General features: G+C 39.8%; 1 protein-coding gene across 1 annotated transcript in view; it reads right to left on the reverse strand.

Annotated features, from left to right (window-relative positions):
- Positions 1–19722, reverse strand: part of LOC136364699 (BMP/retinoic acid-inducible neural-specific protein 3) — a 183786-nt gene extending 164064 nt beyond the window's left edge. Inside the window, exon 1 of the mRNA XM_066324694.1 lies at positions 19443–19722. Coding sequence (XP_066180791.1) covers positions 19443–19678 — 236 coding nt within the window. The 5' untranslated portion in view covers positions 19679–19722. The remainder of the gene's footprint in view (positions 1–19442) is intronic.
- Positions 19723–23410: the final 3688 nt, after the last annotated feature.

A 23410-nucleotide genomic window follows, 5' to 3' on the forward strand; every position in this document is an offset into this window, starting at 1 on the left:
CATCCATGCTTACTAGAAAAGGGTATTCAGGAATATTTTGGATATTCAGGAATATTTTGGGTATTCAGGAATATTTTCAGTTTTCCAGCAAATTTCAGAGAAGTCCAGAACTTTCTACATCTACTCAAGGACATTGTAACAGTAAATACGAAGGCAGGATGATCTCAAAGCCAAACTAAAGCATCCTGCAAAGGGAGGATGATGGAAAATTGTATGTATGTGTGTGCAGATACACATATATACATTCAAACTAGCAAATGAATTTCAGAACAGGTACATTATAAAATATTGTGATTAGGAAGCTGGAAGTGTGCTTCTCACAGAGAAAACCATGAAAGCCCACCAATAAACAGTGAAAAAACACTATCTTGAAAAAAATAAAGTTGCACCTCCAAAGCTTGATTGAATTGACCAATATTTCTGTTTGACCTGGTTAGTCCCCAGCACAGCACCAATCTCACACAAATCAAACAAACCTACTGTTTGTCCTCACATTTTCTTAGCAGAAATCTGAGGCACCTCAGCTCTGCTCTTCCCGAAAGATCTGGCTTGCAAAATTCAGTTTAAGAAAGTTCAAGATCAATCTTTAAGGACTGGTCACAGCTAACGAGGCATGGCATGTTGGCAGAGCACGGCCCACACTGGCCTTACAAGGCACATCCTGTGCAGAGGAGGACAGGTTTATTTGCCATTGATGCACCCAGTTGTTTAGCTGTGCTACTAATTCATCTGTAAGCTAATTTACAAATGAGTATCCATGTAAGGAATAGCCCAGTTCATTTTCACTCAGCATAAGAACAGAGATCGACTTTTTAGTGACAATTACAGCCATCTAGAAGAAGAAAAATACACCATATGAGGAAATTTTACTGTGAGATCTCCAATCAGGCTACCCACAGCCCCCTGTACAACTAACACAGCTGAATCCAGCTCTAGAGCCAATCTGGCAAAACTCAAAGCCTAAAAAATCCTTGACTGAACACATATTCACTAACATACATAGGAAGGATTGCTACACTGCATTTTAGCTGTCATTATTCTTGGGGGGTTTAATCCCTCTTTCCCACATGGCGATTTCTCCTAGAGAGTAGAATAAGAGGGGCATGATTTTTCTCCTGCCTTTGCTCTCCTGCACTGTTAATGCAGAATGCTCCCTACCCTCTTGGCATGGGATGCATTACAGAGCACAGCCTCTAAAACACAGGATAGTAGAATCATGGAAAAATCAAGGTTGGAAAAGCCCTCTAAAATCATTAGGTCCAACCATTAAGATAACACCGACAAGCCCAACACTAAACCATGTCTCTAAGTGTCACATCTAATGTTTTTGAACACTTGCACTCCACCACTTCTCTGGGCAGCCTGTTCCACTGCTTTACAACCTTTTCAGTGAAGAAAGTTTTCCTGAGATCCATCTATAACATGGAAGCAAAGGAAGCACAGGTTTGGTAAGCAGATAAGAGGAAAATTTTAGCCAAAAGGTTTTCCTCCTCTCCAAAATATTTCTTGAGCTGTCCAAAATGTTTGAGGAAAAAGAACAGTCCCCAAAGGTAAGGAAACCAGCACATCACCACACAACTGAAGTGCTTTTGGTTTTGGATTGAGGGTCTTAAAATAAAATAAATCCAAACTGTTATAACTATAATAGGTAGTATGTCATACAATGTAACAAAACCTATAGTAACTATAAATTCATAACTTTGAAGATTAGTTAATTTGCAATTCTAGCTGTTCAGAGGTAGAGTATGTCATTAGAAAGCAGAATGAATAGGAATTCTGCTTTCTTCCACATCTGACACTGGGTCAAGAAATCTTTTTGCAAGTAAGCTGAGAGCATCACTGTCAGTGCCACTGCCAGAAGCCAACACCAAGGATTCAGAGGCCTAGGAAGGGTGGAGGGGAATGCTATCTCCCAAGCTGCTCTGTAGCAAAATGTTATGTCCATCTCTTATTCTACGGCAAAAGCTGGTTAATGGCAACAAAGAAAGTAGAATTTTAGCAACTTATAAAAGAAAATTGTTTGGGTTTAGGTGAGAGATATAGTGTCATCCAGTGGCACGACCAGGTGGCAAAATTTACTTCAGGCAGGATGACATAAACTATGTGAAATTAAGTTGAACCAATGCACTTCATATTATGGAAAGATATATAGCCCAGAAACCTTTTGAATTCAATTTTAGATCTATTATCTGAACCTATCACCTGTAAATTTTCCCTCACTTATGTTTAAGAACCAAGGAATTTCACTGCCCTCTATCAATGGTGTTGCTCTGCAAATTCCTTTCCTGCTCCCTAATCATCAAATCCCCAGTACTTTGCCACCTCATGTAACTAATTCAGTCCCATGTGTTAAACTCCTGTAATTCACAAAATCCTCGAGGTTTCCTCCTGTCAGACCAAGCTTTTGCTTGTATTGTTATAGCCTCACATCATTATTTATTTTGTTCCTCTTTCATTCTCTGTCCCAAAGGTTTTTGCAATCAGGATATGAACCTACTAAACCAAACCAGGAGGTTTAATCTCGTTAAAGACATCAACTATTCTCCCAATTTGCTGCTAATGACAGAGGAACCGTCCTACTTGATATGAAACTAGTAAGCCATTTTCTCCAGTACAGCAATTACTTAGGTACTTAAATAAACAAATGTAACACCAAGGGCTGCAGTCTTTTAAAAATATGAGGTTCTTTTGAAAATCTGTTTCTGAATGCTAATGCTAGGAAGTATAAAAAAATGTCAGTGATTGACTAGTGGAAAAAAAAATACTACTTAAACAGCATATTTAATTGATATGGCATTAGCCTCAATGACATTTAGAGAACATCAAAGACAGAACATATCTGTGTCATGAGGAATATGAAGCAAAAATGGAAGTTCAGCAGAATGATCAAATTTAATTCAAAGAGCAACAATAGCTAGGATAACAAAATATGCTATGCAGTAAGTTTACTCATCCTCTTAACTTTATTTGTGCAGCCTGAAATTGGATTCCATAGAAATGCAAAGTTTACAGATTGCTGAGATCTGAACCTTTATCTTTCCTTGCAGGCTATTTGTATTAATCTACTTTTCTTTGAAGCACAGAGCTATTACACTGTTAAAGCTCATTTAAAATGTGGCCATATTTCTATCAATAGACCCAGATAGTTCAATTATAGATTTTAATTATGCTTTTTTATACTTTGGACATGCTTACTTAGAAATATTTGCAACAAAAATATGCAATTAAAAATCTTTTATTGCTGCTGATTGGTGAATTGTGTGTATATTGACAGCAAGAGGTAGCTTAGCACATGGGAGAAATTATACAGGCCACTTTCTATTAGTGACTAATACAAAAACCACGGCCAGCTTTGTTGCCCTGTCTTTATTAGTATTTTATCATGAAATCAAATCATGTGTAAATGTAAAAGGCCATGTTCTTTAGCAGTGAGATACAAAAATATTCCACACTTGAGTAGCATCCAACCAACAAAAGCAGTTAGATACATAACTGGAAAATCATGATATATGCTATTCATCTGACACTCACATCTGAAAAACTTCTCCAGTTTAGCAAAATCAGAATTGGACAGTTTCCATCCTGTAATATTCAATCACTTTTCCCATTGCAAACTGCAACTGTGGGATGGTCATGGCATGGGGGAAAATTAAAATAAAACATCATTAAAAGAAAAAAGTAGGAACAAGCACTGCAGTAAAACAGCAAAGGTGAACTCCATTTGTTTTTCAGGGTAACAAGGAAAGTGTTGCTCTGTCCTTTGCCAGATTTGAAATTTAAAAAAAATATGTCGTGCCATCAAACACACCTGGCACCAGAGTGGAAAGAGATACAGAATAAACCTAATCCTTTCACAAATACCACCACCCTGACCAAACTTACATAGCATGACATGAGCACATTAGGAAAAAAAAATCACAGAAAAGAGGTTTACAATTGTTTTCTTTCAGAAACTGCTCGTTTAAGCTTATCAGTATTTTTGAAAACAGAAATGACTACAAACTACTTCAGAGGGAACGCAGTGTGTCCAACATCCTTTCTTCCTCAAGATTGGTTCCAAAATCTCCATGCATGCATTCACACGTATTCTCAAAGTTTTATTTCTTTTTAGCAAATAGTTAATTATATGACTGACTTCAGTGAAAATTAAGCTTTAAAATTTTATTTGGTATGAAAAAAGGTGTTCAAACAACCTGGAAATACCTTAGAGAAATCATATAATCATAAAATTGCTAACAGTGGAAAAGACTTCTAAGGTTGTGAAGTCTGATCAACAATTTGGCATCATATTCACCTCTAAGCCATGTCCTCAAGTGGCACATCTGCACACCTTGTGACCTCCTCCAGGGATGGGCACTGCACTATTGCCTTGAGCAACCTGTGCCAGAGCCTGACTACCACTTCAGTAAAGAAATTTTCCCTAATAGCCAACCTGAATATCCCCTGGTACAACCCAAGGCCGTTCCCTCTCCTCCTGTCCCTGTTCCCTGGGAGCAGAGCCCGACCCCCCCTGGCTGTCCCCTCCTGTCAGGGAGTTGTGCAGAGCCACAAGGTCCCCCCTGAGCCTCCTTTTCTCCAGGCTGAGCCCCTTTCCCAGCTCCCTCAGCCTCTCCTGGTGCTCCAGCCCCTTCCCCAGCTCCGTTCCCTTCCCTGGACACGCTCCAGCCCCATAAGGTCTGTCTGGCCACGAGGGCTCAGAACTGGACACTGGACACTCAAAGTCCCTCAGCAGTGCCAGCACAGGGCACAGCCCTGGGCCTGTGGCCACACCAGGGCTGGCACAGCCCAGGGCCATTGGCCTCTTGCCCACCTGGGCACACCTGGGCTCCTGTCCAGCCACTGGCACCAGGACCCCCAGGGCCTTTCCCAGTGGGAATTTTCCAGTCACTCTGGTCCAGCCTGGAGCTGCAGGGGGTTATTATGGACAAAGTGTAGGGATCTGGCACTCGGCCTTGTTGACCACCCTCACACCACTGGTGTTGGCCCATCCGTCCAGCCTGTTTGGGTCCCTCTGCAGGGCCCTCCTACTCTCCAGCACCTCAACATTTTTGCACTGCACCCAGGAAAAGGTAAATGTACATAGTCCTTGAACACACTGGTTGTGAAGGCTTCTGCTTTCACCTTCTGCTTCTGCCTGTGAGGAGCATGACTGTCCCTCATTTCACAGCATAGGAATTAAATCTCCAAAGTACTGTTCCAAATTCCACCATTTGCTATCAGGGAGAAAAACATCATCACTCTTTATATTAGAAAGGAGTTAAATAAATCCCAAATCCTAATCCTTTTGCCGGATTAGTCTCAGCATCAAGTCCACAGTGGACACATTTATACTTTTATATATTTCCCTCTGTGTATGCCTGTCAATTTACAATGAAGATCAGCATACCATTTCATGCTAGTCTAGACCCAAAACTTTCTGTGGTTCATCAGTTCAGCCCCCCTGCTTTAACTAGAAGTGGATTACCTTTATCTGGGACAGAAGTTTAATACCCCACAAGACTAATTCACAGGTCATGTCATTTTTGCATGGTGTTGTTACAGAGATAGAATGATTCCTGATTTTCAAGACCTGGTAACAGCCAAAGAGTAAATAAGACAAGTGTCTTTGCCTGAGGCATTTTTGATGTGAAGTCATTCACGTCACTCCTCTGTTTTCAGCATTGAGTGAAAGGTATTACCAAAACTTGTGGCAGGATAATGTAATTCAGCAAGTAGAAAACATAAGAACTGTTTTGATTCTTAGTTATACGTTGTAGGTCACCCTTCAGAACATTTTGCTATGACCAAACAGGGGAGATATTCAGTGATATATCTCATGAAATGATAAACTGTGAAGAACTATATTTATTAGTAGTAAATATGCAGAGGAAAACTGGCGATATTGTCTGATTGCCTGAATGATGAAAGACACCCAGCTTCTTGCACACTTTTAGAGAATCATAAAAATCACAGAATGTTTTGGGTTGGAAAACCTTTAAAGCCCATCCAGTTCCAACCCCCTGTGATGGGCAGGGGCAGCTTCCACTAGTCCAGATTGTTCCAAGCCCCATCCAACCTGTCCTTGGACACTTCCAGGGATCCAGGAGCATCCACAGCTTCTCTGAGAACCCTGTGCCAGGGCCTTACAGGAAGAAATTTCTTCTCTATATCCCATCTATCCCTGCCCTCTGGCAGTGGGAAACCATTCCTGTGTCCTGTCACTCCAGGCCTGTGCCCCAAGTCCCTTGCCAGCTCTCCTGGAGCTCCTTTAAGCCCCTTAGAAGGGGATCCAAGGTCTCCCTGGAGCCTTCTCTTCTCAAGGATTAATACCTGCACCTCTCCCAGCCTGGCTCCAGAGCAGAGGGGCTCCAGCCCCTTGAGCATCTCTGTGCCCTCCTCTGGACCAGCTCCAACAGGTTCTTGTCTTTCTCATGCTGAGGACCCCAGAGTGTAGTGCCAGGGTGGGGTCTCATGAGAAAAGACTGAAGGGAGAAACCTCTGACACAGGGTGCCCAGAGAAGCTGTGACTTGCCCCTCCCTGGAAATGTCCAAGGCCAAGCTGGAAAGGGCTTGGAGCACCCTGGGATAGCTGAAAGTGTCCCTGCCCATGGCAGGGAGTGAAATGGGGTAGAATTTAAGATTCTTCCAACCAAAACCATTCTATGATTTTTTCTTATTCTGTGGTGCTTCTCAAGTCAGTGGCATTAGCAGTCCTTACCAGTCGAGAAAACCATCTTTCCCATTTAGTCTGATTCTAGATTTTGATTTGATACGGTTTCTTAAAAAGTGGAAGTCATGGATCAGCATTGTGGTAGCAGGTGTTACAGTTATAGGGAGGTGTTACAGGCAGATAAGTATATCTATTTCTGAACTTGCTGTACATCCTGAAATGAATTTCACCCATTTCTAGACATATTAAGCCTCAAATCACTTTAAAACTATTTCCACATTTGAGGACTGTACGTCATAACAGGCAAAATAATGTTAGTTGCAATGGCACACTCAAAAATGTCCCTGCAGAGTGTAATGTGAGTGCCAAAACACTATCCTCTTATAAATCCCTTGACTGCAGGATAAGATGCAGTCAGATCATCAGCCATCAACCAGGGGGCAGTAAGTTGTTGAAAATCCAAGTGTATTCATTCTGGCCCTCGAAGAACATCTGGCTCCCTAGATTTGCCCTGTGGGTATTAAGCTGGAGCCACTTTCCTCTCCCTGCACTCAGCAGGTAGTGTTAGCAGGAAATCACTCCAGTGGCCTTTCCATTCATGGGATTATTGCCATCATCCTCCTTTGTTTACTGGCTTTAAGGGATGTTTCTTGCCAGACCAGCTCCTTCTAAAGTTACTGATTTGTTAGCTAGTTTCAGGAGGATATCACATGTCAGCAGAGAAGCAAAGCACAAGCCTTTTTACACAACTGAGAAATGTGTATTTCACAAGGATAAAACCACTTTATCTCAGGTACCAGCTGTTCAGACAGATCTGTCAGCCACAAATTGGTTTGGTAATGTGTAGGTGGACCTTTCTCTCTTCCACTCTGCCGTCTCCCAAAAATTCCATTCCCTGACAAAATTCTGAAATATTACCAAGTTTACTTAACTAAAACCGACTTTTGCCTGCTGTTTCAGTCCAGTTACTGAGACAGAACTAATTCTTCTGAGGGAGAGATGAATGGTAACTCATGCATATCAACCTTACATAGGAATTTCCAAAGATTTAAGCTGAGTTAGAAACAGGAGTCCCATGACCTCAGTTTTTGTGGCGTAGAAACTTGCCAAGTCCCACTTTGTTTTAACATAAATACTACATAAAGACTGTCTTATTGCTGTCAACAACCGTATAACATCTTGCAAACCCACTCATGGTTTGGAATTCTCATGGTTTAACTGTGAAGACAAGAGAAATAGAGTGAAATAAGCATGACTTGTATATCTAATTTTGTCTCCCCATAAATATATAATTGGTACATGAAGACATTTTTAAAAGTAGAAGTACAATTCTTTTTCTTTCATTTTAATGTTCTTCTTTGCAACCTCTTAAGTTTAAATGCTTTTGTGAATTATCTCTAAATTCCAATGAATTGCTATGGTTAAAATTCTCTTTTGAGTCATTCATACTTTACCAATCTCATAGAATAGGAAAATGACCACCACTTTAAAAAATTTAACAGTTTGATTATTTATTTTGGTTTTTTTGATTGTTTTTGTATCTCTGAAAGAAAAAGTGTCAGTGAGTTTGATGTGTTATATTGATTTCTAAGACTCCTTCATAGTTTGGGTGTCAAGGAAACACATATCCAAGTCACACAGAACTGCTACTTCAGAACACATAAACAAGCACGCGTTTGTGCTCATCCTAGCCAAGGAGCCAGCAGTAAAAATAGACATAACCATTACTTCATCAGGCAAAATCCTAAATAAAAAGATGCACTTTTGAACACAACCACACAAGAAATAGTTCTACTAAAAGGAAAATCAAATTTCAAAGGCAACTACAATAAAAATATCTTCCAGACACTACACAAGACCTGAAACACAACAAAAAAAACCCAAATACAAACAAACAAAAAAGTGAAAATGCAAAGGTATCTAAGGAACAAAGCACTCCTGGGCACTGAACTCAACACCAACTCCTTTCAGATTTTTTGAGAGTTTGGATTTGTGCGCATCTTGTAATATTTATCAAACATATATTGACAGGTCTTAGCACCATCAACACATGAGGACATAGTGGATCTAGAAATGAAGGTACAAGTGGAAAATATATAGCAATTAATTCTCATGACCTTATCACACAAGGAATCTACAGAAAGTTAAATGAGAAGCTTCTGTAGTTATATACATACCTATTTTTTCCTATACCTTGTCTTTTCTCTACCAGGACCTTTTCCCTGTCCTGGTTTGTGAAGTGACATCCTGGCATGTGCCAATATTACTTTTACTCTGCCTTTTGCCATCAATGAATTTGAGAAAACTCCTTTAATTTTTCCTGAACAGTTCCGGCAGCCTCAACTTCAGCTGAGCTTTGGCTGCACAAATTTTCTCCCCACAATGGGGAGCAGCATCTCTATATTCTCCCACATCATCTGACTCTGCTTCCACACCTTCCTGTCTAGCCTTATTTCCAAGAGAAGATCCCTGTTCAGCCAAGCTGGTCTTCCACCTTGTCTGTTTGATTTCCAGCATTCAGGAATTGCTGACCAGCAAAACTGACCAGCACAGATGGGTCTCAGCACCTCTGAAACATTTTCTTGGGAGACCTTGCTCACTAGTTTCCTGATCAGCCTGAGGTTGCTCTCCTCATGGCCAGAGCTGAGGTTTTGCTGGTGTTTTTCCTCCTGCTACCAGAGATTTTAAGTTCAATATCTTCATGCTTGCTGCGGCCAAGGTGGCCCCAACCTCCACTTTGCTCACAAAATCCCAGCTGCTGGCAAGCAGCAGGTCCAGGAGAGCCTCTTTCCAAGTCAGCTCCCATAGAACCAGTTCCAAAAAGTCATCCAGGTGTTTCAGGGGACAGATGGTGGGGTTTTAGGAGGCCCCACAACAACAGAAGGACTTTTGCCAACCTCATCAGCTGTCTGGCCTTCTAGTTCGAGGGCCTTGTGCCTGTTCTAGGAGGTGTCAGCCCTATTGTCAAGTTGTCAGATTCTGAGGAGGTGAGGAGGAGGAGAAAGAGGAACCTTCTTCCTGTTATATGCAGTCACTTGCCTCCAGCCTTCATCCTCAACACACCCTTGGCTAACAGGCTTTTGACTAATTACCCTGCAGGGCTGTGAGTCCACCTGCTTTTCCACTGCAATGGAGGCCTGAGATTCCTGAGAGCCTTGAAACTGAAGCATCTCTGAAAATAATAGGTCTCTTGCTTGTTTGCTCAAATCCTATGTATTCTGGTTTAATCACTTGAACTTACGATTTTTTAAATCTATTTTGCATAGTTAAATACATGAAATGGAGACAAAAGGCCACATTCTGTTTATTAATGCAGGTTATCAGATTGCTTATGCTGTGTAAGGTTTAGCCTTCATTATTATTATTATTATAATCCGTAGGCAATATTTTTTGTTAATGGCTAAAGATGTAGTTTAAATAAAATACAATTAGATGTGACCTGATAATAAACCAATGTCTTTGTTTACTTTCTATTATTAGAGCATATTCATCAGGAAGCAAAGATGATATTGTATTTCAGTTCCTAGTAAAGCATCCAATTCTATTGCTAGCAGTCAGGATACAGGAAAGAAATCTATATTAGTTATAGTCCAAGAACTGTAAGGATATAGTTCAGAATTAGCTGAAACACAAATATTTGCTTTAGATTAATCAATTACATTTCCTCAGGTCTCGGATTCTGCCTTCTTTCTGAGTGTCTGTTCTGTTTTGATTTTAAACTGTGTTACTCATATAAGTCAAAACCTCTATGTGTGCTTTTCCCTCGAGAAATTAGCATTCACTCCTCAAAGCCAGATTCTATCTCTTGGATGCATGTGAGACCTGCATACACAACTTCTAAATTGCTGGTGGGCTCTGAATGTGCATTTTTCAGAGCTCTGTATATACCAAATTGTCTGGTCAGTAACAATATCTTCTCTTCTCAAGCTGCATAAATAAAGTAGAAATTGAGAGCATCAGAAGATGAATTGAGCTACAGAGCCATTAATGACCTTAAGAACACTGTTATCCATAACAATCATATTGGGATTCTAGGCAGAATCGAGCAACAAGACATTATTTTGAAGTATTGCTTTTCTTCACAAGGGTTTTTTGCTGGAATGAACCTGTAGCTACAAAAAAAGAAAAAAAAAATAAAATTCACAACCAGCATAATGACTGTGAAAACCTGTAGAATCAATCAATCCAAGCTAGAAGACAACTAAGATTTGGATTCAGAGATATTGACCACGACCTTAACTTAATGATAGTAGAAGAAAATGACAAAAATTCTTCAGTGAGCACATTCGATGTCAGTTGTTCTTTTTCTGCATGGAAAAGACACAAATTCCCTTCTATACAAAGAATCACATACTCCAATCAATACCACCGGCTTTTTATACAGAGAAGGGTTCTGCCCTACTCAGTCATTTTTTTTTCTGTATAACATGCCACCCATACAGACAATACAAGGTAGAAAAGAAAACCTGAAAGCCATTGTGTTTGGAGACAGCCTACTGCCCTGGCAGCAGTAAGAGAAAACAACAACATGGGGGTTAAAAACCAAAGGACAGAGAATTTGATTCAAGTAATAAAAGAAATATATTTTTCTTTTTTCTTTAGTAACTAAAAGAAATCTTGGTAATTGTTTTCTCCTTTATGAAAGTCATCAGCGTTTGATATCCTCTACATCTTGAATATCACTGATAGTACCAGCAGGGATACTGAAACAAAAATTAAAAGGGAGGGCAAATGAAAGAACAAAGAACAAACTAACAAAAAGTCTTCAAAGAATTAATGAAAATGACCTGATTTCATGTGCAAAATCCTGTCAGACTACCCTGCTGACTGAAGAATGTATCTGTTATTAGTGTTAAACAGCTTTTACACTACTTCAGTGATTGCATGAAACCATTAAGTTACAGCCTCTATTATACTAATTTTTTTAGGGCAACTTAAATGATTCATGAACTCACTAACTGAAATGATGACACACCATATTCTCTAAATAAATGTTCTTTGTTCTTGGGAAACATATCACTAGGAGGTTTGATCTAATAATTATCCTTAAAATATTAGATTTTGAAAAAGGGTATATTCTAGAAATGGATTATAATAATGTTTACAAAAAATAAGATTTGCTCTTCTCCTTGCCATTTGAGTTTCTTTAGGATCTTTTATTAAATACACAGAACAAATAAGGAGAAATACAAAGAGAGATTGTCAAAACACAGACTCCTGCAGTGTATTATGAAAAAAAGACATACAGAAGGCAAACTCGGCATCAATAGCCTCCTTTGTTGCCAAGCTGAAACACGCTCATGTTCTTGTCAAGCTGACTCCTGAAAATACTCCTAATCCTGCTGGCACAGCCAGCACTGCTCCCCAGCACCCTGCCCAGTGCTGCTCTATCTCAGCAAGAGAAACTCCACCCTTACTGTGAAACCCAGCAGGCTGATACTGAGCCAACCGAGTGGAGAGAGCGGATATGGGGCAGGTCCCAGTCTGCTCCCTGGCAAAGCACCCTACAGGCCTTTGAGTTCTCTAGAATCGTGCTGATAAAGAACTTGTGGTACACTGAATGTTCTGCCAGATTCTGTAGGAAGCCAGAATCACTTAAAAATACACTGTTTCTTCAGGGGCTATCGTGCTCTCCAGAGACTCACAAAATGGTTTTGGTTGGAGGGGACCTTAAAGATCATCTTTTTCCATCCCCTGCCAAAGGCAGGAACACTTTCCAGTAGTCTAGGCTACTCCAAGCCCCTTCCAACCTGCCTTTTGACACTTCCAGGGATGGGGCATTTTTTCCAATGTCTTCAAATGTGGGCTGATATTGTGGATCAGTCTCAAAAATGAACTTGATTGCTCTGTTGCTCTTGAGTAAAAAGTGCTTTCCTTAACCCAGAGCACATGACTTCTTTGCCATGCTGGCTCATAGATTTCAGAGAACTGGAAAGATAGGCTCATTTTGGGAATCAAAACTGCCTGCCTATCTTCCTGCCCGTCTCTGAGCCCTCATTTCTGTCTGCCCTTTTCCTGGGCCACAAGTACCCACAAGATCCCAGGTTTTTTCATTACTGCCCATGGAGATATCATTTATCCACGCATGGCAGACCCTTTACACAAGTGGGATTTTGAGCACAGACCTAAACAAGCATCCATCTTTGACTTCTGCACCTTTCATGACTCTGATAATCCATCTCAGGAGCCCCCTGATTCTCCCACTGCTATTGGAGATGGCCAAACCCTCCTTCGCCCTTGTGAAAGTCCAGTCTAGGGACTTGCCAATCCTTTAATATTCTAGCTAAACTAAACTAGGCTCTGGTTATAATTCATCTGAAAACATGTTCTTAACTTTTCAGTTGTGTACTCATGACTTCTCAGTTTAAATTCTCTCTTCCTTTTTTCCACCTTTTCTCAAGCACGTACCCTCCAGAGAATTCCCTGGATCGAGAAACTAGTATAATATTAATAGCAGGAATTGCTAATTGTAAAGCATCATGACCTGAGTTTTTATGCTCTAAAATTTAAACAAAAATGCTTTCCTATGAAAGGGATTTACATTTAGAACAAAGGGATGGAAATTCAATGGTTATGGAGGGCATTATCCAGGTATTTCTAGACCTGGGAATACAGTCATCAAAAGCTTCATTTTGCTCAGGTATGTCCTTATTGGAGCAGTTCCACCAAACCTAGGTATTTAACTGGTGTCATGTTTTTATGCCCAGCTAACTAGAATAAGAGAGTCTGTTGTATCACAATCCAAAATTAAACTCCTTGATGTTTTTTATATCTAGACATTCTTAAAAATGTCCTGAGCTACAAATATTTTTCTAGTGGAAATTTATCAGCTCACAATCCCAAAAATTCTTTGAGCTGCTTTTCTCTGTTACGAGCCTGTGAGCCCCTGAATTTAAAAAGGAGATTTAGTGCATTTAGTGCAGTCTAGCCTTTTGCAAACATACTGGGAACGATGAGTCATCTGATTTCTGTATGTTTTATATTTTATCCACAGACCAGAAGCAAATTACTGATAGCTGGAATTTCTGGAAAAGACAGAGAGAACCATTCCTCTTCCTCCTGTCAAAACACTTATATTGAAAACCATTGTTGGAAGACCTTTGTTAGTTCTTCCCCGTGCTTTGAAATTCCAGATTAATCAGTTCAAATCAGCCTCAGGAAGAGCACAAGAAAATGTTATTCCAGACCATACACTGGAGTGAAAATTGCGATTCAGGGCATATTGTGTACCTGCACAACTGATCCTCCTAGGATTTTATTAACACTGTCTGCCACATGTGTCAAGAAGTCTAGTGAGAGCTGTGGGCTAAAATATTTTGATAGGGAGTAAAAAAAAAGACAAAATCAACAGGTGTTGGCCCTACTCTAGGTTCACACACGTGAGTTGAAACACGTTAGTGAGTGTTCTGTTAGAGTCTTGAGTCTTGCTCACTTTGCCCTGTGGGTTCAGTTATCAGAGGATTCAGGACAAAGGAGAGGAATTCAACGTGTTGTCTTTAACTTGATGCCATTATTTTCAAATGCTTCTATTTTTGTAGCTGTTCATGAACACAATCCCTTTTAAAACCACCTCCAAGGGACTCTTCTTAAGCCACATGAATACCATGCTGCCAAGAGCTACCCACTGGTTCAAGAAATTCCTTAATTTTTCATTTTTGCAGAGTAGTATTAGGTGTAGTTGCCCAAAGGACGTAAATGATCACTAAAACTTCATCCACTTTTATCTGCATCTTATCTTATAAACCTTTCCTCTTATTAGTAGGATTGGGAAGGTTCTGTAACTTTGTATGTTCCAGAATTTCTTTAATGATTCAGAACCTTTTCTAAAGAACCAACCTAAATTTATTCATAGTCAGTTTATTAATAGCCAATTTGGTTTTGAGACAGCAATGGTTTTTGGTTTTGATAGCTTGTTTCACTTTATAATATATGTTCTGTTGGCAGGAATTGTATCCTCTTTCAGCTCTCTTTTTTTTCCCCCTAAGTATTATCAAGTATTTCCACCTTAAAAAAAGAGTGAGGCTCTTTCTTCCCCTGATTCTTCACATCTGTTTCAGGTTTTAAATCATTTTGCTTCAACAAAACTCCACAGGATCCCCGAGGAGATTTCCTCAAGACCTTATTTGATAGCATGAATACTTCCCTATCTCTGTAGAAATTACCTCTTCTGGTACAATGTAGGTTCTTTGCATAATTTCACAATCACTCTTTCCATCCTGGTAACCTCTCGGCTCATTCTGTTTGGATTTAAATCCCTTTGTCTTGGTAGCTGATTTACATAAGAGGCACAGCACTCCCTTTATGTATTAAATAATAAATTATAAACTTGGTTTTCCTTGCCAAAACACTTATTGATGCTAACTGCAGGAGCCACCTTCCATGAAATATTGACATAGCATTCCCATGAATCTAGAGGTTTTCAGCAACCATCCATCCAGGTGCTTTCTTGGTGGTTTTCTTCTTAGATCAGTGACAATGAATACCACCAAAACCTCTGGCAATTATTATATTTGCCACAGGAGAGTATTTCCTTTGAAGCGTTAGAGGGAATAGAGCACTGCTACATTATCAGCACAACTAGCCCATCATTTCCAACTAATAACAATGACAATAACACCAGTTGTATATTATTTCATGTTCTGCAATACCAGATTTAAACTTATTCCACATTTATGCGTCTCTTCCAGCTCTGTCCTGTAACAATGAATACTCCTGGCCTTGGAGAGAGTCAGCCTGTTTGTCCATGGACATAACTGAACTTTAATGTATAGAAGAAAATAGAGGTAGCATATAATTATCTGCTGGTACATTCCCACCCACAGCTGATGCACTGGTTGGTTTTATCACATGATTGTTTTATGCCACAAAAGCCAGATCTGGAGGTAAGAAAAAGCATAACTTTTACGTTTAAAAAATACGCTTAAGTTAAAATCTCTTATTAGAAACTGGGCTCATTTAATCAATGCGTTCCTTGGTGCAAATCTTTGCCCCACTCCCTATAATTTATAACAGATTCATGGTCAGATGAACACTTGTTTACAGTGACCAGAGGGTGTGGATACAAAGCAGTTGCTTTTTGTCTCATTGGCATGAGAATGGGGAGCTTGGCTTAAAGCTGAAAAAGGGTAAATTTAGATTAGATATTCTTCCCTGTGAGAGTAGGGAGTGCCTGGCACAGGGTGCCCAGAGAAGCTGTGGCTGCCCCTGGATCCCTGGAAGTGTCCAAGGCCAGGCTGGATGGGGCTTGGAGCCACCTGGGCTGGTGGAAGCTGTCCCTGCCCGTGGGAACTGGGTGATCTTTAATGTCCCTTCCAACACAAACCTGTCTATGAATCCATGAAAACAGAAGTGCTAGCACACAGTCCACAGAGTGATCAGTTTTCTCGTTTTAGGCTAAAAGTTTGACTACATTAATTTTAATTGGAAACGGTCTATGTAAAATAAGAACTGAAAAAAAGTAAGCCTACTGAGTATCATAAAAAACAATTGCCATATGTGAAATTAAACTTTAAAATCAGTCTATCTCCTGCCACGCAAGTGACAGAAATAGAAGAATTAGCACAACACTGTTTTACTCAATAGCTGAAAAATAATGATGATGTTTCCTTCAAGTAAATTCCATTTCAATATTCTTTGTTATTCTCTCTGCTGGATGCTTTTCTAGCTCTTTGCCCTATTATCTGATTTTAATCATTCTGTATCTTTCATGGGCCTGCAGTGTATGACCTTGATCCCGTTCAAATCAGTGTCAATGGTACAAGACAAAGGCCTTTGTGCCTCTAACTTTGGTATTTACAGAAAAATGCATTACCTGATATAACCAGAAGCAGAATAACATGTACTCTCTGCTTTTAATATGACTTTGATTAAAATAGAGAACGTTATTAATGAGGGAATGAAATAAAATCTTTACAATATTACAGATTTCATCAAGATTTTTTTTTTTTCCGCATCGTTACTGCCTCCCCTGAGACTGCAAATGGAGGGGGAAATGAAAATAGCATTCTAGTCACTGAATAATTGTTCTCTTGTTGGAAAGCAAATATCAGACAGCAGTCTCATGTAATCTCCTGCTACACACCTTGAACTATGACATGGAAAATGTGCAACCCACTGCTGAGTTTATGTTATTTTTATTGAGGCCATTTCATTTCCATTAGTTGTAGACCAACAGTCCCAGCGTGAGGTTGGTCATCCTGAGTTAGCTTCCACTGGCAGCAGGACTTGATGGCTTTTGGCAGAGAGATATAGTTGGTCATCTCTTGTGTAAGGCTTGGATGCTGTGTGGAGACACAGGAGGAGAGCTGCTACTGCTCAGAGACCCATAGGTTCTTCTGAAGCCAGCCCCTTCCCCAGAAGAGAGGCATTCCTTTAGGTGGCCTGCAGCTACTTGCCACATTTGTGCCATTAAATAAAAAAGGGCTCTTCAGTCATTTTTCTCTCTGAGCCCACTGTGCTACCAACATCCAGCCAGGAAGTGTTCAAATGGGACACAATCCCCTGGAGTCCCTCACCCGACACACCTCGCTCATCCTAAGCCCCACGGATTTTGACCCGGCATGGATTTAAAATGAAGGAAGAAGATTTCCCTTCATCCTTAATCTTTACATATCAGGTCTCAGGTGTGTGCTTCAAGGGGCTGAAGAGAAGAGCTCAGGGACTGGAGGGGCTCTGTTAGCACCTTTCTCCCTTGTTAATACAGCTGAGTCCATGCAGGCAGGTGCTTTCCTCTTCCTTACCTCTCCCTTCAAGTAAGGACCTGTCCCTGAGGGATCGATACCATTAGGTAAAAGACAGGTGAGAGAATGAACAGACAATTAGACTCCTAGTCCTATAGCCTGGGAAAGCTCATAGAAAAGCAACAGGGATTAAATTTACAGTGTGTGGCCTCTAACAAGGTCACGGTGTTCTGCACTACTCACTAATGGGGCCATATTTTACAAGGAAACTTTACAGTAAGATTTGTTTTCGGAGGGCTGAATCAAAAAAGTACAGCTTGTGGCTCTTATGGCTTCCTCGTTCATTTCTTGGAGGGAATAGGCAGAGAATGGAACTAAAGCTGAGAAACATTTTCCGTGGGGTTGTGTAAATTAAAGTCAATTGAAACCTATGCTCAAACCCATATCAATATTAGCAATGTGATTACAGATCTGTGAAACTTAACAGTGTTGCTGGAATGATGGCTGAGAGGAGCAAAATTCTCAAGGACCTGATTGTAAGAGCTCAAATGAAATACAATTCCATCTTTCACGTTTTAGCAAGATAATTTCGGCTCAGTTTTGACTAATACAGAATAATGGGAATAAAATATGCTGCCTCAGACTCTGCATTATTGGCTTTACATTATTGGTCCTGACAGCTGGCTTTTAAAATGCAGTAAATATTGGGCAATGCTGCTCTGTTAAGACAAGCCACTTCATCAAGCATATTTCCAAATCACACTTTATTTTCAAAATGTGTTTAATTTCTCTGTGTATCGCAAAGGAGCTCACTGCAAAATTGACCTGCAACAGAGTGCCCTCTACTGCATATATTTGGGAAAGGAAAATAAAGCAAATTCATTAAAAATAAAATCTTTACAAGTTGAGGCCAGCACTTTTGTCACAGGCCACTGGACGCTGCACTAAATGTAATATTCATATAGGCACATATCACTCTTACTTGCTTCTAAAGGACTGGATATCGCTGGAGAACAGTAGCCTAAAATAGGTATGACGTTTGCACAATCTTTTTCATGTGAAATCAGTGTGTGTCTTCCCATACCAATATGGTCTGTGTTTGTAGGATGGACAGTTATTAGAGGAGCTGAAAATCTGCCCTGCTGCCCCACTTTGCTTCGGCTGTTGGGAGGAATCCATCACAATCTGAGGTGAAAAGTCTCTCTCCTTATAGATTTATTTTCTCAGTCTTTAACCTCTCCTGGCCTCTCATTTGTCCTTCTATTTGCCATTAGGTAATTCACATTAGACTGAACTCCCCTTTTCCTCCCCATGTCCTTGATGATACTGGAGTTGCTACTGAGCTACACCCACTGCAAATGATTGAGACGATATTTCACCAGTCTCAAAAGAGTAGAGACTTGCAGGTTACAAACATATCATTGAAGCAATTCTACAGCAAGGCCCAAATTCTCAAGCAGACCTAAGCTTTTTAAGTCATCTCCTGGTTTTTTTTTTCCTTTTCTTAGTCTGAATTGAGCCAGCCTAACGCTGAGAATTGTGACCAAACCTCTGTTAAAATTCATAGTGGTTCTTATCACTTGATTCCACCCCTTTTCAAATCATTGGCATAAACCACCATTAAACCTTTTTGAGTCACTTTTGAAATGCCCTCCTTTGTACCATGAAGTCTGTTCTGTCAGCAGTATATGCAGAGCCACAATTTCATTCTTAAAACCTCAGCTTAAGTCTTGATGAGCCACACAGAAGGCAATTGAACGTGATGCACGATCAAAGGTGATCCCTCTGCAACCAAAGGTGGTGTTTGAATCCCTAGCACATTTTTAACCATATCACCAGGACAGAACAGAGGTAGGTAGTAAACAACAAAGTTTTTCGGAGCAATATAATCAAATTATTAAAAGTTCTTCAAACAAAACAGAAACAACAGAAACAACACAAGCAGCATTTCCATAATACACAATGGCCTTGCATACAGCCTTTCACATATTTCAGCAATGAATTTGGTGTCTATGGATTTGTTCCCACAACTGAACCTTTCCCTTAAACCCTTATTAATCATTTACAACCTCTAAGGATGTTATCTTTGTAATTGCTTTCCCTTTGCTTCATACCTGTAAATCTTGTATCTTGTGCTAAATCCCTGTCGACTTCTGTCCACAAAATCTGTGTATTCCTGTGAGCGATGGAAGGGTCCCTTATCAGAGAGGAGCCAGTCGAAGGGGCTTGTGGCATGCTGATCCGAGACAGCAGCAACTGCTAAAACCCAGCAATGAAGACTCAGTGCTATCCACTCCCATAGAGCCATCAGAGAGAACAATTCAGCACCAGCACTGCATCGCCATATCATGCTTCCACTGGGGACTTAGAGCCTTCATTCTCTTAGCTTTCCCTCAACACCTAGACAAAATACACAGTCAATTAGATAAGCACACACTAGGCATCCCTTGGAAGTAGAAACAAGTTTCCTTTCTTTCAGCTTAAAGAGATAGTGGCCTCTACTTTATTATATTTTACATTAGCATAAACCCCACTAGGCTAGTTAACAGTGGAGTGTTTTAGTACTTCATATGCTGTGAAACTAATGTCTTCATTAACATCATCAGCGATAATATTTACTGTCGAAGGGAAACCTTCACAAATCATCAGGGGAGGGATTGTTGGGTTGTTTTTTTTTTTTTCCCATTCATGCTAGTCATTAATGAAAAATATGCAACATCAGATTTTCCTGTTAGCAGCAGTACAAAATCATTCAGCAATGTCTGTACCTAAGCTCACGGTTCATACATTGGACAGGAAACATGTGAGATTCAGAAGACCCAGGCTGCTCTTTTAATGTCCTTGGAAAAATCACACTGTGGTTTGTCTTCACTGCAAAGTGTAGTGAACAGACCCACGTCACTCTGTCCAAACCAGCACTGCTGGGCAGAGTGACTGATCAAGAGCTCTGGAGCTGCCCACAGTAACGAGGTCAAGTGACTCACACCAACTCCAGGTGCTGAAATTCTGGGTATCTCTAACAGTATCATTTTACTTTCAGTCCAATTCACTCCAACTCAGTGGATCAGCCTAAAAACACTTCTTAAATGGTGCCCAAACAATTTTTTTGTGTCCCCAATCACAAAACAAGTATTGATTTCATTATGTAGGAACTCAGTGAAGACAAGCCTCAGTTTTCCTTTGTACTTCAGGCCCATAGCTGTGGAATGGGCTAATGTTTCTAATATCCTGCAGAGATTTCATTAAAACATCTATGCAAGATCATGAGGTTTTCAGAGATGGCAAAGGTCATGTAGATTCCTAAATATATAGGAGCAACCAGTTCCAGTTTACAGTCTAAGGTGAAACAGCACAGAATGAATTAAAATATATGAATGTGAGAGCTTTAATTTTGCTAGCTGATGAGTTTACAGGGAATGAAATGTTGGATTCACATTCGCTCACATCAGCACTCATCATGACATTTTTACCATGCCCTTTGCTATGATTTTTGGGACTTGGTGGGAAATTTTTCCTTCCCATCAGTAATTGGGTCTGGGAACATCCCCTAAAAAATGGATATTTCCAAGAGAACAGTCCTGCAACTGAACACTCAGCACCCCCACCCATTATAATGAAATTTGTGTCACTGAATAAATATGCTCTGTGCATGTATGTGAGACATTAATATTCTCAAGAGTCTGCAGGAAGCTGAGTGCCTCCAGGAGAGGATCTTGTGAACCAACAGGAATTTACAGTCTAAGAATATAATAATCTGTCTATACAACCAGATAAATACTCAAGTTTATGTGGTGTAATTGTTTGTAACATGATTTGGACATGATCCTGCAAACAATAAATGTATAAAGAAAGACCCTGCTCATATTTCATGCTGAGCATGTACCAAGACACTGAATCGTAACCATAAACAATTACAGCCATGCAGTAGTTTCTGACCATAAAACACAGATTGCATTAATTTTATATATCCTTTAGAAATTAAATTTCAGAAGTCTAAAACAGAGACCTCTCTACCTTTTATTTATACTCCCAAGCCATCACTTCCATGCAAAAAAAAGCCTGCATATTGAAATTTGACTATCGTCTTCCTAGACTGGTGAGGTGTTTTTTCCTTCACAGGTTGAAATTCATGTATTTGAGGTTCCACCACTGCATAACCTTCCTCCCACTAGGAGAAAGTCTGCACAGATTTGAAGCAAAACTGAAATGCTTCTACTGGCCCATAAAAGCCATGATGATCATTTGGTTGCCATTTCATGCTAAAAAATAGATCAGTATAAATGAAGAAAATTTTCCAGTCACTTCCAGACCAGCCTTTGCATCACAACAGAGCAAAAACCCACAAATGTTTTTGCCTCTTCTTATCATTAATCAGGGTAAGATATACTGCATAGCATATTCATTCCCTTCCATCATCCTTAGCATACACAGGGAGGATCCTGGGCATAATTCTTTGACATTATGTGAAGCTACACAAAGTGCGTGCAATGAGAATTTTCATTTTCATACCTACTGCTGTATTAAAATTTCTACCTAAAAAATTCACATTCTTGGTTAAATGAGAAGAGATAGGAGTTTACTTTTTCAGTTTACTTATTAACACTAAAGGGTTTCAGGCTCTTAAACTGTAGTGATGACTAATTGAGTCCCTTTTGAATTCAAAATGATAATATTAGGATTGGAAGATGAATTACTGTGTGTATGTAGCATCTTCCTAAAACTAGACTAAACGAGCACTTGGAAAGGAATAGAAGAGGAGCCAGCAGTTTATTTTTGGCTTAGTGCTGCACCTCATAGTGGGTCATAAATTAACCACTGGAAAAGCACCTGCAGAGAACCTATGCAGGTACAGAAGAAAATAATCTGATTTTAAAGATCTCCTTGTTTTGAAGATCTATGGAGGTATATTTCAAAAGAGCATAAATATACGGGAGAGAAATAAGGAGAGAAAAATCATATGTGCATTTGTAACTGGTACTTATCCACTCATCTCTGTTGCCCAGTAATTTTAAAATCATTCTGCATTGCATTAATTCTCATAACACCCTGAGAAGAGAACTTTAACAAGCAACGAACAGAAGACAACTGCTAAGGAAGAGGTTAAGCTCTTAGAGAGATCTAAATGTGTTTTTCCTATTCAAAGATAATTCAGAAAATTCTAGCCAAAGGATTTTTGTAAAGCTTACAGTATCAGAAACATCTTAAAATTTTGAATATTCAAATTCCCTTATTAATGCAAACTCCCTGAAAACATTTTCTGAAGACTGTTACAGGCATATGAAGCATACAAAGTTTGCAGGTCCAAAGCCATCACAGAACTCCAGAGAAGAACAATCTGTATTAAAATTGTGGTAGTTAAAGGGTGGGACATGGCAACTAAAACACCTGTTAAGTAACAGAGCTGGTAGATTTTTCAAGTAGAGAAGATTATACAAAGAGCAAATAGTGCAATATTTATTCTGTGATAAAAACTGTCATGTCAACAACGGTCTCTTTGAAGGGCTGGCTTAAAGGACAGCATCAGGTACAAATGCTCTGCACAATTATTTTCTGTTATCCCCATGGTTTCACTCAGCTACCACTTGTAAATGCTGTTAAGCTTTTGGTCCTTCTAAATTCTGAGGTTAAGGTGAGTTCAAGAAACAAAACCGGCTAAATTCTTCTTCGTTAGAAATCTATTGTCTCCTCACTGGCATCAGTGCAGCAGGAATTTGACTCAGCATATTCTGGGAATGCCATAGCTAAGTCTTACTTCTCATGCACATGTAAAGGTTCTGGACACTGGCAAAATCTATTTATTTACATCATGTGAGGATATAGAGCTGACAAGTGCAATGCAAACATTCTGGCCACTCTGACAAATGTCATCAAACTTCAGCTGTGAACAAGAGAGCAGGACATCCAATGGTCTTTTTGATGTCATCGTGTTGTAAGGCAAGCCCCACCAAATTCAATCTTTCTCTTTTAGGTAATTTTTAAAACAATATTAAAATTGTGTATAGTTACACATGGCAGTTTTTGAGCTCACAAGCTAAAATAGTGCAGATTGAAGTGTCTGCTTGATTTGTGGGTTGAGCTCTCT

The sequence above is a fragment of the Sylvia atricapilla genome, chromosome 9 (assembly GCF_009819655.1).
Source record: "Sylvia atricapilla isolate bSylAtr1 chromosome 9, bSylAtr1.pri, whole genome shotgun sequence".
NCBI lineage: Eukaryota > Metazoa > Chordata > Aves > Passeriformes > Sylviidae > Sylvia > Sylvia atricapilla.